Source organism: Anopheles merus, chromosome 3L (genome assembly GCF_017562075.2).
Source record: "Anopheles merus strain MAF chromosome 3L, AmerM5.1, whole genome shotgun sequence".
Taxonomy (NCBI): domain Eukaryota; kingdom Metazoa; phylum Arthropoda; class Insecta; order Diptera; family Culicidae; genus Anopheles; species Anopheles merus.
Window position 1 is genome coordinate 10,279,701 of NC_054085.1, and position 18,865 is coordinate 10,298,565.

Sequence of the window (18,865 nt, forward strand, 5' to 3'; positions counted from 1 at the left end):
CAATTTAAACGGAAATGATGTATAGAAAATAAACATTAAATGAATATTATGGTTTCATCCATTTCAATTACATAAAAAAACGCTGTTTCCTTAAATAGGCAACAGTTGGCAAATTTCCTTATCACCACAACGGTGGGAACGTTCGGCAATGGAGGATTCGGAGGAATGCGATTATGTGTCTCATGCAGATGGTGATTTTTTATCAACACCTCGATAGTGTGAGCGTTTGGTCATGTAATGGGATGTGTGCAACGCGATTGCATCAAAGTATGGAGCAGTGGTAACGAGAGACACAAAAGTGATTTACTCTTGCCAAGCGGATTGTTCATGAGGTATGATTTGTGAGTGGGAAATCCCCAATAATAACAGCACAGCTTCACCGATAGCGATGCAAACGACCTGTAGAGACTGTGGATGGTTTATCAGATATAGACAAGGAAGGCAAATGTTTTTCTCTCTCACACAAGGGTCAAGGAGAGTATATAAAGCCGCGATCGTCCGGAGCAAGACAGAGGATTCTGGCTCTTCTAACGGTGTTATTCGTCGCGTAATAAAAAGTGTAAATAAAAGATTTCATCGTATTACACTTTAGGTTCAAAATTCATTTCAATCGTCGACAACATCCAAAGAAGACTGCAAAATTCCAAGACATTCAAATCAACCATGTGGCAGTTCATAAGGTCACGACTATTCAGCGTGATAATCTGCATAGGTGCTGCTCATGGGTAGGAACAAAAGTGCTAGAAAAGCTGTGCAAATTAATCAATTGGACATTGCAAATTGAAACATTCTTTTCTAGGGTGCTAGTCGTAGGTCCGAAATATATCCGGACCAACCAGGAATACACACTAGTGATCAGCAACTTTAACTCAAACCAAACTAAAGTGGACTTGATAGTGAAGCTAGAAGGCGAAACTGATAATGGTTTAAATGTGTTAAACGTTACCAAGACGGTTGACGTGCGACGTAATATGAACCGAATCATAAACATCAATGTAGGAAGTGAGAATACTGTTTGGATATAAGGCTTACGAATGAAACTTACGATCCTTTGCAGATGCCCGAGGATCTGGCTGAAGGGAACTACAAAATTACCATCGATGGACAGCAAGGCTTCAGTTTTCACCAGGAGGCAGAGCTGGTGTATCTTAGCAAATCGATATCTGGTGTGATACAGATCAATAAGCCCGTATTCAATCCTGGCGATACGGTGAACTTCCGTGTGATCGTGCTGGACACGGAGCTGAAGCCGCCGGCGAAAGTCAAATCAGTTCATGTGACTATACGTGACCCTCAGCGCAATGTGATTCGTACATGGTCCTCGGCAAAACTGTATGCAGGTTTGTTTGAGAGTAATCTGCAGATAGCACCTACTCCAATGCTCGGGGTTTGGAACATCTTGGTGCAGGTGGAGGGAGAAGAGCTTGTGTCAAAGACGTTTGAGGTGAAGGAGTATGTGTTGTCAACGTTCGACGTGCAGGTTATGCCATCGGTGATTCCACTGGAAGAGCATCAAGCTCTAAATCTTACAATCGAAGCGTACTATCACTTTCGTAAGCCAGTGCAAGGAGTGGCCAAGGTGGAGCTGTACCTAGACGACTTGTTGATAGATCAGAAGAAAGAACTGACTGTGTTTGGAACGGGTCAAGTAGAACTACTGTTTTTTGGTACATTTGAAATGTACGAAGATCAGCAGGATGTACGAGTGAAGGTGACGTTCATCGAGATGTACACAAGTAAGTGTCGAGCTCATTACCACTTAGAAAACTGTTAGTGATGTCTAATATTCTTTCCACAGATCGGACGGTGGTGAAGCAGTCACAAATAACGATATACAAGCATGCGTACCGAGTAGAGTTGATCAAAGAGAGCCCTCATTTTCACCCGGGAATTCCGTTCAAGTGTGTGCTTCAGTTTACACACCATGATGGAACGCCAGCCATAGGCATTACCGGTAAAGTGGAGGTATACGGTATAGGATTCGAAATGACAGCAACGAGTGATAACGATGGATTGATTAAGCTCGAGCTGCAACCAAATGAGGATATCGAATCAATCGATGTTAGCGTAAGTGTTTCAATTTTTGTTGATTTAATGAATTATTATTATAAATCTTTACTCATTTTGCAGTTTGTAAATAAAAATGATGGATTTGTCTTCGAACACAATGTGGACAGCGATGTATTCGCTACAAATGCTTACATTAAAATAGAGCTAAAATCACCGTGAGTAAAGACCAGCTACAAAGTGAAACAGGCAGTGTAATGTACAGTGTGATCTGACTTGTTTTAGCATCAAACGGAACAAATTGATGCGTTTCATGGTGACGTGCACGGAGCGCATGACATTCTTCGTGTACTATGTCATGTCAAAGGGCAACATCATCGATGCAGGCTTTGTGAGACCAAACAAGCAAACGAAGTACCTGTTACAGCTGAACGCAACAGAAAAGATGATTCCGAGGGCGAAAATCCTTGTCGCTACCCTATTGAATCGTACTATGGTGAACGATATTGTGGATATTGATTTCCAAGAGTTTCGTAACAACGTATGTGGCCATTGTGTTAAGTATGTTGTTTGAAGAATTGCTTATTCGTGTTGTATGAAAACAGTTTGATTTAAGCATTGACGAGCAAGAGATCAAGCCGGGACGACAAATCGAGCTGAGCATGTCTGGACGCCCAGGAGCGTACGTTGGGCTGGCCGCGTATGACAAAGCCTTGCTGTTGTTCAACAAGAACCACGACCTGTTCTGGGAGGACATTGGGCAGGTGTTTGATGGGTTCCATTCATATGATACAAATGAATTCGACCTGTTTCACGTAAATATAAGATTTTAGCATAAAGTATACAGTGAGATTTAAATTTAAAAAAATTACTTCGATTAATTCGTATTTTAGAACATGGGCTTGTTTGCCAGAATGGATAATATTGTGTTTGATGAATCCAATGATAAATCGGCACGCAGTGGACAGCAGGCGGACGGAACGGTGTTCAGGAAACAGTTTCTGGAATCATGGCTGTGGAAAACTGGGATCATTGGAAGTTCCGGTAGTCTCAAGCTGATTGAGGTTGTGCCGGATACAATGACCTCCTGGTATCTGACGGGCTTCTCGATCGATCCCGTGTACGGGTTGGGCATCATTAAGAAACCGATCGAGCTCACAACAGTGCAGCCGTTGATCGTTATGGAAAGCTTACCATATTCAATCATGCGAGGTGAGGCGATCGAGATACAATTTATTCTTATCAGCAACCTTCAAGAAGAGCACACCGTTGACGTGACGCTGTATAATGAGAACAACGAGATGGAGTTCATCGGACGTTCGATTTCAAGTAAGTATCAAAGGGAATAATGACAATATAATACTAAACTTCACTTTTTGGTTCTAGACGTAAGCTACACCAAATCGGTGAGTGTACCTCCAAAGGTGGGAAAACCTGTATCATTTCTAGTGAAAGCAAAGAAGCTTGGTGAGATGATGGTTCGTGTGAAAGCCTCTATAGCCATTGGACTTGCAACGGATGCACTGGAGAAGGTGATACGAGTTATGCCAGAAAGCTTGGTACAGTCAGGAATTGAATCGTTTGGCTTTTTCTTGGACACACACCAGAATCGAGAGTTTTTGGTGAAACCAAACATCGATAAAAAGGCCGATAACGGATCGATAGCGATCGAGCTTAGAATTAATCGTGAGTATTCAACAAAAGATTTTTGCACCCAACACATTAAAATCAAATTGTATCGTCTCCGCAGCCAACTTATTGATTGAGGTCAAAGAAAATTTAAATGATCTTCGTACTGTATCGCCTACATGTAAGGATGTGATAAGATTAGCACTTAATTTTGCTGTCGAAGATTATCTGATTGCATGTGGACCCAAAGAACAGAATCTTCCCGAAACTGCTGTCAATGTGTTGAGTAAAGAGTATATGTTGCTAATAAGTTGCTTGAATTCGAATGGTTTATTTGATAGCGTGCAGAATACTGTTAGCAAGATATTTTATACTGCATTTGTAGCCAATACGCTGAATACTGCACCCAAGAATGTGCGCCAGACAAGTAATGTTAAATTAGAGAAAGCATTTGACTGGCTTGCCTCTCGACAGCAACGTTTCGGAAGTTTCAAAGAAGCCGAGTCCGATCCGCACTATACACGTAGTGAAATAGCACTGACATCCTACGTATTGGCAGCCATGCTAGAGAACGAAAGCGCCAAAGTCAAGCACGCTCCGGTGATAAAAATGGGCATGAAGTTTCTAAGCAAGCAATTGGAGTTAATCACTAGTGCAAATGATTTGGCGATAGCGACCTATGCGATGATGTCGTACGGGCACAGGCTGAGGGACGCTGCGTTCGAAAAGCTGATCGATATGTCAACCATCACAAATAATGGAGCCGAACGATATTGGAACACGTCGAACAGCGTAGAGGCAACGTCTTACGCTTTGCTATCGCATGTGGTGGCCAATAAGTTGCTAGGAGCTTTGCCAATAATGCGATGGTTGGTGAATCAGAGAAGCGAATTAGACAGTGTTTCTGGGCAACAAAATACCTATATACGTCTCAAAGCGCTGTCCAGCATAGCGAAAAAGGTAGCTCCTAATCGGAACGATTATCAAGTACAGGTGATGTACAAGAAGAATACGAAATGGTTCCGTTTTAACTCATATGACAGCGATGCAATTAACATAACCATACCGCAAGACGTAAGGAAAATTGAAATCACAGTAATGGGTACTGGGGCTGGACTGCTCGAGGTGATGTATAAATACAGATTGAATCTCGTGAACTTTGAGCATCGATTCCAGCTAGACTTGCTGAAACAGAACACTAGCTCTGACAATGAGTTGAGGCTGAATGTGTGTGCCAACTATATCCCCACTCTGCGTGACAGTCGATCGAACATGGCACTGATCGAGGTGACATTACCGAGCGGTTACGCGGTTGATCGCAATCCGATTAGTGAGCAGACGACGGAGAATCCGATACAGGTAAGATTATTGCTATGTTTGGTACGTAGAATACTTTTCATTTCACTTTTCACAATTTTCATTCAATCAACTCGGCCTTTCTTTCACAGCACATTGAAATCCGTTACGGTGGCACTTCGGTCGTTTTGTACTACAACAGTATGGGCTCCGAGCGGAACTGTTTCACCGTATCCGCCTACAAACGCTTCAAGGCGGCACTGAAGCGTCCGGCGTATGTGGTTGTGTATGACTATTATGATACAAGTGAGTAGCTCATGAACATGTGTTGTGGAAATGCTGAGGGAATTTCATATTTCAATATTCTGTGCTTTTGAACTATTCTTTTAGATCTGAACGCCATCGAAGTGTACGAAGATCTTTCAGGAAAATGATTTTTCCTAATTCATTTAAAGTATTTAAAAAGATTAAAAAAGTCGCTCATCAAAGGGTGGAGGGGTAGCATCAATAGCATCTTGTTCATTTGTTTTCGTTTATTTTTATAAAAAATACATATTTTCTTAATAAAATGAAAAACTGGATATCGGCGCTATGCAAAAGCCCAAGAGACAGTAGGACAATTTTCCAACTGTTACACACCATCCAATTGCACACTTGCACACTGCATATAAATTATCAGCTTTTCTAAAACGTTCATTCAAAATGGTTCTATTACGCGATAGACATTGGCAAATTAACAATATATAGATTTTTATAATTATTAACGATCGATTTGCTGGCAGCGCATTAATTACTGTTATTCCTCTAAAAAGGGTGACACAGAAAAGGTTAAGTGTGGTCAGCATCTACCACTGAGCGGGCCGAGCATTCCCGAAGTGTCCCGATCGCGGCTAAGTGAAAGATAAAGATCACTCTTTCAGCAAAAGCGACAACACAAGTGACGGATTTTCTACCGCCATAAATAATAAATCTGACTGTTTAAAAAACACTTGCAATAGTTTGATTTTTAGCAGCTTTGGGCAAAAGAAAGAGTCCTGTTGTCAACGTCGTAACAAATACGTGGTTGCATTTTTTGCATTCGTAATACGATTCCAATACGTTTGAAGTTCTAGGGCATTGGTTTTACAAACGCTAGTATTATACAAAAATTAAGCTCAACTTTTACCGAATTAAATTAACGGCTTTAGACCAATGGCTTCGAAGCGCCTCATGATCTACGCAATTGATAACAGGTTGGCTGATAAGTCCCCGGTCTGACACATAGATGGCGCCGCTAGTATTAAATGCATATTATTTTTATATAGTACCAACCTTCAAATGATTCGTGTCAAAATTTGACGTCTGTATGTCAATTAGCGTCTTTTGTCAAGCAACTTTTGTTAACTTTTTGTCCACCAAGACAACGCACCGTGCCACAAGTCATTGAGAACGATGGCAAAAATTCATGAATTGGGCTTCGAATTGCTTCCCCACCCACCGTATTCTCCAGATCTGGCCCCCAGCGACTTTTTCTTGTTCTCAGACCTCAAAAGGATGCTCGCAAGGAAAAAATTTGGCTGCAATGAAGAGGTGGTCGCCGAAACTGAGGCCTATTTTGAGGCAAAACCGAAGGAGTAATACCAAAATGGTATCAAAAAATTGGAAGGTCGTTATAATCGTTGTATCGCTCTTGAAGGGAACTATGTTGAATAATAAAAACGAATTTTGACAAAAAAATGTGTTTTTCTTTTTTAGACCGGGGACTTATCAGCCAACCTGTTATCTCAAATTCCTACATGTTGCTACGGGTGTAGCAATATATATTTGAGTTTTAACCAATTCCGATTCCGAAGCCAATTCTGGACTTGCTATCCGGAATCGATGCAATCGATTCCAAAAAAAATCGCAACTAGCCGGAATCGATTCCAGAAAAATTCGGAGCTAGCCGGAATCGATTTCGATCAAGGCTTCATTTTTCCCATCACTAGTTTGATGTAATGGCTGGTATTATTGAATCCGTTCGTAGCGGCAACGTACGACGCTCACATGAAATTCTAGAGATGGCAACACATTTCTTGAGCCCGGTCCTATAACGCTGCGGTGAAAAACTGTAGCAACCATCTAGTGCGTTAGGAAAATGAGTGTCGGGACGTACGCCGCCGCTACGAACGGATTCAATAATACCAGCCAATATTTGCTGAGCTTTCCGACATGAGAATTCGTCCAAGTCGGTGGATATTTTGATGATAATAGAGCCAAAAGTGATGCTGCTGCTAACGAAACTGAAGGAAATGATGGCCCTCAAACAGTGATCCGAACGCAGACCCAAATCGTAACGATTGAAACAATCAGTGGTTGGTATAGAATGCCCTGGGCCCTAATCGCTGAGAAGCGTCGTGGGGAGGGGTTGGAGGGAGGTGCACTGTCCTGGAGCCCCATCATGGGAGTCTACCAAGTATTAAATATACTGGACTAACCATCCACGGGGTCCCTAAACTGATGGGCAGCCACCAAGTGCGCCCACCATTAAACCCACTACTCGAAACCAATCTGCATCTGCTGACGAAATAATATATACGTTTTCTTCGTATTCAAAGTCACCAGCGCTCGGCACCGTTTCGACCGCCACGTGACGAACTAACTTCCTCCCAACATACTGACACTGGCGAGAATATCAGCTTCTGTGAGATCCATCTGCTTTGTGTCAACACATAAGCTGGCGCTGCATGTTTTGTCACTATTTTCCATTCTTTCCCATTGTTCACAGGAGAGTTGCAAAAGACGTCAGGGAGGAATGTTGCAGGAGGGACGTTTCTTCATCAACACTCATTTGTCAGCATTTCTGTGGCGGAGGATTAAAAATGGCAAGCATGGCAATGGTATTTTATTACTGTTTTGTAACAGATGGGAGGCTCTCGGATGAGCATACTAAACACATGCTTATGGTACAGTATTGCACAGCAATCTACATTTTAATGCTTTCGTTTTATTGTTTGGGTGTGCTTTAATAAGAAGCTTTGCTGCTCTACGTTTTGTGAAAATGTTCTTTCTAACCAACAGAAAAGCTGTCATGCAGCTATTCTTCTCGAAGCTTGTAAAAAATCATATTTATGATCCAGTCCATTTTTTTGTTTCTTTCATTCATGCCCAAAACCGCCTGTGTTGTCATGACACTGCAAAACATCTCTGCTTTCGAACCTGGCCAAAGCCCTCATTTTGGTTCCGCCCGAACGAAACGTAATGGTCATTTCTCCCACGGGTAGAAGTGCCCGTATAAAACACTGTTTGCCTTTCCACGGTGGTTAAAAGTTATGGAACAAAAGCTGAAAGGAAAAATCAGTATCAGTTTCCTTTTCCACACACACACACACATAAGTGTGAAAAGTGTATGATGAATGGCTGTTGAAAGGTTTCAAGGCTTCAACGGGAGAAAAGACCCAAAGCGTCTCAGCGGCGAACATTATGATCGAGCAAATGTGCGTGTTGGGAGCGATTTTGTTCCTTTCTTTTTAAATCTCGGACACTTTTTGCCTCTCAAAGAAAGACACAGAGGAAGCACTGGGGACGATTACGATTAATGGATCGGGAAAAGGGTGCAAAAACTACACCCGTTCGCTTTCTTTCGCGCCAGCAAGCGCAATGATTTGCGGTCAGAAAGATTGCTTTCATGGAATAAGAGGTGGATTGCGTTTTTGTCCCACGTGTGCGCGCCCTATCCACACATAAAGTTTATTATATTTATCCATAAAATTGTGATCACCATGTACCGTAAGCGAAACGTCTTCCAGTTCCAGCCACCGAGTGCTGATGGTTTGTGTCCTTTGTGGTCGTAAAAATAATGCACTTCTTGGATAGTGGTGCGCCACCGAAAACGATACACAATGGTAGCAAAGTTGCGCTTTCGCTGATGGCGACGGTGGCGCAAACTTTTCCACTTCCGGGAAAGTGAGTGCAAAAAAGGAAGGGCAACAGAAGGGGCAAGGTGGAGTATATCTTGGCTGTCATAGAGTGGAAGTGGCCATCTCATGCTTCTGCTTTTCTGCGCTATATTTGCCCTTCCCTAGCCGGTTTTGTAAGCTTTTCCAGCCGACGGCTCATTTTTCCGATGGCGAATAGTGTGCATCTTTATCTGGTCCGCAAGGGAAAAGCTTCTTCAACCTCCATCCTTTGGGTGCAGACATTCGCGCGTCGCTTTCGGTTTTGGGATGGGATGGTTCCTGGTTTTTTCTCTCTCTTTTCCTCATGATATCCCCAAACGACGTGTTTGAATTGATGGAGTAAGGTTTGAACTTTGTCCAGGGCTCGAGACGCCCTTGGAACAACAGACGGGAGATGATGTTGTGCATCATTTTTTTTTTAAGAATCGAGAAAAAGAATATGGTACAGAGGGAGAGATCAGTAAAGAGTAACGGATGGAGATAAAACACATTTGCTTCTACTAGGCTGGAAATAACAGAACGAAGAAAAAGCCTATAGAAAGCGTGGTAGAACATACAGGGTTTCTCAAGCCAGCTCAACATCGTAACAATATTTTTCGAACGCGTTAAACGATTGTCAAAATTGTACATACAATTCGAATCCGTAAACTTTTCGATTTGGTAATACTAGGTTTTGAACGCATAAAATCCCAACTCGAATCTGAAAAATGTATAAAGGGTGACAAGACAGCCAACAAGCCATTATTGAGCCAAACGAAGAAGAAAAGATCAAACCTTTTGGCTAGTTAAAAAAGATAGGCAGACTATGAATGAAATAAATTATTTAAATTAATTATATCTCTTTATTCTATTTCGCCTCTTCTTACTCTTCTTCTTCTTCTTCTTCTTCTTCTTCTTCTTTTTCATAGTCTTCTTCTTCATCTTCTTCTTTTTCTTATTATGCTTCTTCTTCTTCTTCCAAAAGTAAAAAAACAAATACAGGGTTTCCCACGATTTATTGGTCAGTTCCCATGATTTTTTGGTGCGTTCCCACGATTTTTTGGTCGTATCCCATAGATTTTTGGTTCGTTCCCATAATTTATTGGTATTTTCCGATTGGATATCAATACAATTGGACCAAAAAATTCTGGGAAACGACCAAAAAATCGTGGGAACGCATCAACAAAATATGGGAACCCACCAAAAATTGATGGGAACCGACCAATAAATCGTGGGAAACCCTGTAATAAGGTTTATATCGAAAATATCAAAACATATTTAATCAAACTTTTAGTTTGTAAAATTCAACCTACAACTTCAAGGGTTTGTTAACCTCTTGAACAACATTCACACACAGACGCAACTCTTTTTCTTCATAAACTTTCCACTCATAATACACTTTACGCAAAAGTTACTTTGTCTTCATATTCAATCATAAGTTGCTCTTTTTTGTGTGTGTTACTTCTTTTGTCTACATTGTCTTGTTCTTTACAATCTTCTCATCCTAGGGTTACAGTGTGCCTTGAGTGTACCAGAAGACAGCCCGAAGCCGGAAAGCAAAGTTTATCGGACCGCATTCCGATCGCCTGCCAGGTTCCGCAGCAGGTTCCGAAACGAGCACTGCCTAGGAACGTGATCTTCCTTTCCGGAAATCCGTTCACCGGCGTTGACCACAGACACCCCCTTTACCGGTGACACACTCGACTCAAGAGACAACAAATTTTGGGTGGTCATTTCCCAACCGGATGTCCGAACGGAGAGTACAATTTTCTCTCTTAACTGTCCATTTCTGTGTTTGTGTGAGTTAAAGTTGCAGTTTTTCGCTTTTCGCTACTCGCCTTTATACCCACTCGGTTCTTTCCGCTAGTTTTTGGAGGCTTTTCACTGCTTTTCACGAACTCGATGGTCTCATGGTCGTTAAAACTTTTGCCCCAAAACTTTACCGCTTGGTGATGGGTTTCTTCAGCCAGCTGGCTGAGAATAAAATTTTCTATACCACCATGAAAGCCCCCGAGCGGTGAGAGCTTTTGTGCATTTTGTGCTTGACTGCAACCGGAAAAAGAAGTAAAAAAAATCCCCCAAAGGGAAAAGAAAAAGTTTTGTTTCCCATCGAACACACGGTGAGCCCTCCAAAGCGTCGAAAGCAAGGATCAATGATAACGACTTTACCTCCACCTCGCTGCCACGGGACCGAAACATCTGGTTGGCGGCTGCACCGTGATATCAAAAAGCAGTTCACTTTTAATGCACCGACACAGTGCAGTTTGCACATTTTTCGGCTAGCAGTCACTACCGTCGTCAAAGTGGTCCGTCGTGAGAAGCGAATGATTATTGCCAGGCGATAATGATAGGACACAAAACGGGGAGCTCGGAGAAAAATAGGAACAGCTAGTCCGGGGCAAAAAGACGGTATAAAGTACCGTCAATGCTGATTACCGCGCCGGGAAGGAAGAGTTTTTTTCGCCTCGACCGCTTCGAAGTTGAATGGGATTTGATTGGAAAAATTGAGAATTACTTTTTTCAGTGTTGTGTGGTTGTAGAGATTAAGGGGTAGGTCAACAAAAAAGCTGAATTTGGCTTAGCAGACTTTGAAGGAACAACTTTGTTTGTTCGACTTTTCGCCCGTCATAACCATTGTGAGTGAAGGTTTATGTTGAATTGTAAAAAAAATGTGTGGCCAAAGTTTTCAAGCTTGTCATTTTGGGTAAAGCTTTTTTAAAGTGAAAACTAAGGATGTACACTATACCACTTGAGATGTTTGGTTTGAGGACTAAAGGTTTATTAATAATGAATTTTTGTTTTTTAAATTGTTTCTATCATTTAACGTGAGTTATATCATTTGATTCTATTATTATCGAGATGATGATCATTTCATTTGCAATTATTAAAGTTATTTATTAATAAATAATAAATCATTCATTCGTCTTTTTAGTAAATGCATCAGTATTGTAGTATTCATCTTGTTAATTTTGTGTCTTTTTGTGTCTGTAGGGCACCATGTTCAGAATCAGTTTTCGACTGTCATTTGTTTGGTTTAAAAAATAAAATCTTCAGTCTAGAGCTGTGTCTTTCAAAATTATTCAGATAAAATTAAGTAATTAATTATTTAATTGACATAATTTCAAATATAACAATTGTTATGCGCATTTTAAAAGATTTCATAGAGTGAATGAAGTTTGTACGTATTTTAGGTACAAAGAATGTCTTGAGAATCTTTTAAATTTTATGAGTTTTTTTTTAATTGATAACAACCAAATTTTACGGTTTTGTAATGTTTTTGGAATGTAAAAATCTAATTATCTTGAATTTGTTCAAATATATTTTACAATTTATCATGATTACTAAAAGAGTCTAAAATTGTTGACTAACGGACAAAATTGAGTGCGTTGAAATAAAAAATTGATGCACACTGTCATCACACTGTCTTTTTTTATCTTTATTGATACCCAAGAGCCAAAATATAATTCAAGTTTTTCGGCAACTAAAAAATAGTTTTTAATACAACCATAATCAAAATTTGTTTTTTCAGCCACAAAATAATGGATAATTTAAAAAAACACGATTCTATTTTTACACTATTTAGTCACAAGCAATCAGCCACATGTCTAATAACATAACTATTTAACCTGTTTAATAAGTCAGTTAACTTCTATTCCAAACATTTTCTTCAAACAAATTACTCAGAGCCCAAAACTAAAAAGAAAATTGAACCCTTCGGTGAGGTCTACTGAGCCAAAAGCGGACACGGCCTGTGCAGCTTTTTTATGGCTGCATGAAATTTATATTATTCCCTCTTTATATTGCCCACCCGCGAAAGCCACGCGCAAAACAAAAACCCACGTTGAGCGACAATCAAGCGCCGAAAATTTAATTCAAAAGCTCAATTGCACCGCTTTTCATAAAGCTTGTGAGAGTGTGTTTGCGTGCATAGCGACTGCCCCGCGTGCGCCGCAGGGAGGTTATATGGCAAACAATTTCGGCCCAGTACCAGGAAAGCAGAAGGAAAAGAATAACCTACCCACTCCCGACACAAAGCAACAACACGAGCGAAAAACAACAATCAAACGTCCATTTGCTTCCGGCGCAACAGGGTGATTCATTTTACACCGGGCGCCACTAACCACGCGAACCGTGTTACAACGCGAACAAAGCCAGCTCCTGCGCTGTGGTTGGGACCAGGCAAGGCAAGGGGGAGAAGAAATGAAATAAAGGAAGTGAAAAAAAGAACACACACACACACACACACACACACACACACACACACACACACACACACACACACACACAAGCAACTTTCTGAGCTGAGGATCAGCTTCTTTTCCAATTTTGATGAAGTTCCGTGGACGAACATGCGCGCGGGGCTTTTTTGGAGGCAACGATTGGCTACGATTCACTGCACCAGAGCTCGTTACCGTTTTCCAGCGGGGTTGGCTAAATGGAAACGAAACGACACGTGAAGCAATTCAACAATTTACGATGGCCTTGCGCACCGAAAAGCCTTGCGTTGTGCAGAGCGAGAGAAGACGAAACAAAAAACTGTTTCCATCCATTTCGGAAAGGCTCAATTGCAAACACATTGCCCCGGGAACAAAGGAGTATTAACCGCCCCGGCAAGACTTGCACATTCCCATTTTTCGCATTCTTTATTCCCGCGAGAGAGGAGTGGAGGCATTTGTAAGACTCATTGAAAGTGGAGTAAAACAACAAAAAAGGTCTGCAGAAGCAAATTCCGACCCGCTGTGACGGTGTGACATAAAAATCAAAACGAGTGGAGCGGTCTCCCCCACTTCAAACTCATAACTCTCAAGTACGCCGTCGCCCTTTTCCGACTCTTCCTTTTTTCCAAGTTGGACCCAAAAAAAAAAGAAAATAAAAAAGAAGGAAGTAATCAAAGCGCACTTACCTGTACAAGCTTTCGGCTCGTCGCTCTTATCAAGGCAATCGAAGTTGCCGTCGCAGAATTTCGACGCCGGTATGCAGGTCCCGTTGGCACAACGCAACTGGGCGATATTACATTTGCCCCCACCACCGTTGTTACCGTTACCAGCACCGTTCGAGGCATTGCCACTGTTACTGCTGCTGCCGCCGCCGTTTCCGCTGCCCGCGGTAGCTTGACGCGAGGCTAGGGCGGCCGCTATCGATGCCGACGAGAGGGACGCTATGGCGGTCGAGCCGGTGGAACGGTCGCGACCACCCGGCCGCTGTCCGCGCGTTTCGGTGGCGTTCGAGCCGACCGGGGGCAGCTGGGTGGCTACCAGCACGAGCAACAACGTCACCCCCGTCACCACACACTGCTTCCACCCATCCATCCGGGAGGCTCTGAAATGGGCAGAAATTGAGGAAAGAACGTTAGCGCGATCGTTTGCGCGTTGCTGGGTGGGAAAAATGTCATTAGATTGGAAAATTAAAAACACTCCCTACACTCCCCTCTCCTGAGATGTTCTTATAATGCGGGGACAAAACTGGAATGCACATTAGCGACACGTTGAAGATGGAGCGGCCCCCCCTTTTGCTTTCTTACGGTTCGCACGCAACGCACGCCGGAAAGCAACTCCCAACGTGACGCGCGTAATGATAGGCTTTATCGCTTTTGATGTTTGGAGGAAAATTACCGCTCGCTGTGTGTATGTATGTTTCCGTGGTGCAGCGGGAACGTTTAAAGTTCCATCAGCATTTTCTGCTACAAACAACGAAAGATGATGTTTGATCGTTTGCACATTGATTTGAAAAGGATTCAGAAAATGTTGTTCCGCCACTAAACACATCATCAAGCTAATCAAGACGGGTCTTTATGGGAAAATAATTACGATATGAATACGATCGTGCAATTTTGTAAGCTTAAAATGAGGATAAATATCAAAAGTTTTGTTATAAAAGGAATGCCAATGTAATGTTTAAAAAGCGATTATAAATATATTATTTTATGGGAAGCCAGGCGCCTCCATGTACTTGAAAGCTCCATTTATCTTTGTTTAGGGTGTATCTGATAAGATTAAAGTAACACCAAACAATCATACAGAACGTAGAGATAGACAAAGCGATTTGAACTAACTGTCATCAACTTTTTCTTACTTTTTCCCTACAAGGTAAGGCTAAATGAAAAAAAAAAAACATTTTGGTCCTTCGAACCGGATTCAGTAGATCCTTCATTTTCTTCCAATTAGAACGCCACACGTGCCTGTTACTACGGAGCAACCATGTTTCATGTACAGCTGATTTTGTATATTCTCTTTTTCTTCCTAGTAAATATCTCACATTCAACAGCATTACCAACGCTTCACTATCGATGATCGATGTGGTAAACTATTGCTCGCTGACTCGTTACGTTGGCCTTCCCAAGAAATGCTACCTCGTTGCGTGTCTGTTGTGGCTCGTTGCTTTGTCCCGCTTTGCTTCTGCAGCCGAGATTCCACCAATTAGTACCGGTACCGCTCACAAACACATCCCCCCATTAGTACGCCGGTGTGTAAAAGGACCCTTTCACGCTCGAGATCGTACGAGTGATAATTCCACTCAGCAAATCAGAGGGCTACCCAACTACCCGCCCAACACGGTGCACCGTCCTGTTCCTGCCCAGGCGAATTGGACACTTACCGGCACCGACGGGAAAAGCAATTTTACAACAATCCCCCAGTGGGGTGTTATGTTCCATCCCACTCAAGATGAAGCCTTGACCGAAAACAACCTCTTCAGCAACCTTTTGCTGAGGGATCAATATTTCCGTCCGTCGACATTTTCGCAGCCGTCGGCGCCGCCACCATCGATTCGACTTTTAGAGCACACGCACACGTGCCAACGTTGACGTGTATTGATTACGAAACAGTGCTCACGTACCCTTATGAGCGTACTTGTCCAGCGTCGGCGTATCCCCTTATCTTGTATAGACGAAGCCAAATATTCCGGCTGAAGCTACCACGGTCAAGAGGATACCATTTGATTAGCAGCAAAAATGGAATCACACGAGCACGTTCTAAGTGTTTGTGTGCATGGATACGTGTGTGTGCCTTTTCTATTTTCCTTTGCCCCTTCTTGACAGATTTAATTTGGGTCAAACTACCACTTTCAATGACGTCAAAAGCATCCTTAAATTTTGAGCACGCTTTGAGCACGGTGCTGTTTTCCGTTCAATAACAAATTAAAAGCCACCTCCAGCTCGCTCTCTTCCCTTCTTGTCAAAAGCTTTGTAGCGAGCTGCACCACGCTGCACACTGTTGGTTCATGATGGTTGGTGTCATTTTTTCCTTTCCATCAGCTGCAGATCATCCCGGTTCAAAACGTTGCAGCGTAATAGAAAACTGGGATTTAGTGCCGTTTTCGCTGCAGCTGACACCGGACTGACACATTGTAATCGAAGCATTTAGAGGCAAATTGAGTTGGAGCCCTCTAGCTACACTGCATTACTGTAAAATTGCATGGCAGAAGGGGTGCAGTAGCTAACCACAAAGTTTTGATCGGAGAAGATTGAAGGGTTTCCTTTTTATTTGGTTTGGTTGCTATTACAAATCGAGCATATTGTGGAAACAAGTAACTTTGCAAATAACTATTCTTGCACAATTATATTCCTTATTGTTGTTGTTCTAAATTGATGAGAAATCAATAACAAAACATACAAAAATGATCATGTTTAATCAACAAAATGCCCAAAATTTCTTCATTCTAAATTTATGAAGAAATTACGCTTACGTTACTCTAGCACTAAAAACAGCGCTTACCATTAAACGTTAAAGGTTCTTGGATTTGTTTCTTTATTTCTTGTTAGTTTTCTTCTTAATTGCACATTGTTCTCTTTTGTTGTATAGGTCATATTTCTTGTAATTTTTACCTCTCAGAGCTAGTATTCTTACAAAAACTAACAGTTTTAATCCTTTAACTGTAGTTAAATTTCATTTAATTTTCATTACTTTGTGTAATGCACTTTTCATTCCCTGTCTCACAACAAAATTTAGATATATTTCGTATTATATCGGCCAACCATGAATAAAAAGGGACATTATCAATTAAACTTAAAAACTATGTTGATAAAGAACATACACTAAAGAGATTTATTTACAATCACACATTTTTGCATAAAATATATATAAATAATCTTCAATTAGTCGTTTTTCTGTTCCTGTTTTCTATTTTATTTAAAATTACAGGGGTTTTCAAGATTTATTGTATGGTTCCCGTATTTTTTTTGGTGTCTTCCTATGTTATTGTTGTTGATTTTTATGTTGTGTTTACACGATTTTTTAAACGTTTTTTCCCAGAGTTTTTTTATTATTCAATTGTATTGATATCCAATCCTAAGATACCATAAATTATGTTTTCATAAATTATGAAAACGAACTAAAAGTCTATGTGATCTTCTTCTTTGACACAATAACCGCTGTCGGTCAAGACCTGCGCATTGTACCCACTCTAGTGATGTGAGCTTGGCTTCAAGTGACTTATTGTTACCATAGCAGGATAGTCAGTCCCACGTATGGGGGCACGGCCTATTCGGGGCTTGAACCCATGATGGGCATGTTATTAAGTCATACGAGTTGACGACTTTATCACCAGACCGGCGCAAAATCTATGTGATACGAATGAATAAATCGTGAGCCAAGCCCAAAAACTATGCGAATCGACCAATAAGTCGTGGGAAACCCTTTATGCCTTTTTATTTTTTACCATTTCCTCCGATTTTATGTATGAATACAGAGAAGAAGTAGAGTAAAAAGAGAAATATAACCACCAAAAAAGGTTCAAATCTCTGCGACATTCGCTCTCCGAAATTTATCTACCGTTCTTCGCGCTACAATTCATCCACTTTCGCCGACATTCGCCTTAGTAAATCCCACAAAATCCGTCAACTCCCAACAACGCTTACCCACACTGTCCACACTGCAAACACCCTGCCCATCCCTGCTGTGATCAATCACGTCAGCGCTGGTTATGAGATATTTATCATTCAATTAGCGATCGATCCCTAATCGTGGGAACCGATTGGAAAACGTTTACCCGGAAAAATCAATCAAACTAATTAAATTTTGTACCGAAACAAAGCCCTTTACCATGCCTCACTGCGATTGGTCCTCTCTATCTTCCCTCCGCGGGGCCGACCGCGTTACCGAAAACTAGCCACAAAATCCCAACAACCCATCCCAGCGTTTCGATGACGCTCGTGGCATCGTGGGCTCCCACCGCCCATGCATTCCACGACACAGCAGCAGCACGTAAACGGTGTGCCCACGAACCACATCCCCGGATGGTTGGTTTATGTGGATGAGAACCTATCGCCTCCCCCCATCCTTCCGTCTCTGTGCGTCTGTTTATATCGAGCTGGAAGTCGGCACGTTTGCGAAAACTTTATCGCCACTCATCTGCGGCGTATCGAAGCGCAAAACCGCATCAAACACTCTGTTTATCATCGCTTCGCTCACTTACAAAGCACACCCGCAAACGCTCCGCCCCTTACCCGGGCCTTAGCGAACGCATAAATCATTAAGAACATTCGCCCCGTTTCCCTTTGCTCCCCATCTCGAACCACCACAAAAGAAAGAGCACCGCCCTTGAGCCTACCCTCTCACTTCCCGCCACGAGATCTCGGGAAAATATCTCCGCCGGTGAAAGATGATATTGTGTCTATTAGCTTATTTTCGAGTGATAATATTATACATTGCGCTTCGATTGCTTCGGCGCTTTCGGTCGCCGGGTCGCACTGGGATGACATCGGAAAATCGATTTAGAACGAGCGGCGGGTCCCCCTCTGCTCCATCCCGGCACCTAAGCACAGGGATGGTTCATAATTAATTTCGTCCTACTTAATGTAGGACCGTGCCGTGGGGTTGGGCCAAGCGCCCGGAAAAGGATTACGCCAATCAGTGGCGGAACGGTGTTTTGAATTCCCTTTTCCGGCGTAGCGTAGCGTAGGGGACGGTGGCTGAGGTATGGTGTTAGTATTTTTGGCAAAGAATTAAAGTGGCGAGCACCGGCGGTGATAAATGGGACTTGAACCGGAATCCTGGTGGCACTGCTAATAAAGAAAGTGCCTCGGGAGCGAAGTGGTTTGT

At 42.1% G+C, this 18,865-nt stretch overlaps 1 protein-coding gene across 2 annotated transcripts in view; it reads right to left on the reverse strand.

Annotated features, from left to right (window-relative positions):
* The window catches only part of LOC121599575, a 222,114-nt gene that overhangs the window by 36,340 nt on the left and 166,909 nt on the right, over nucleotides 1-18,865 (reverse strand). For both annotated transcript variants that reach the window (XM_041927462.1, XM_041927463.1), the window contains exon 2: nucleotides 13,732-14,147. In XM_041927462.1, the coding sequence (XP_041783396.1) occupies nucleotides 13,732-14,137 (406 nt within the window). In that variant the 5' untranslated portion in view covers nucleotides 14,138-14,147. The remainder of the gene's footprint in view (nucleotides 1-13,731; nucleotides 14,148-18,865) is intronic.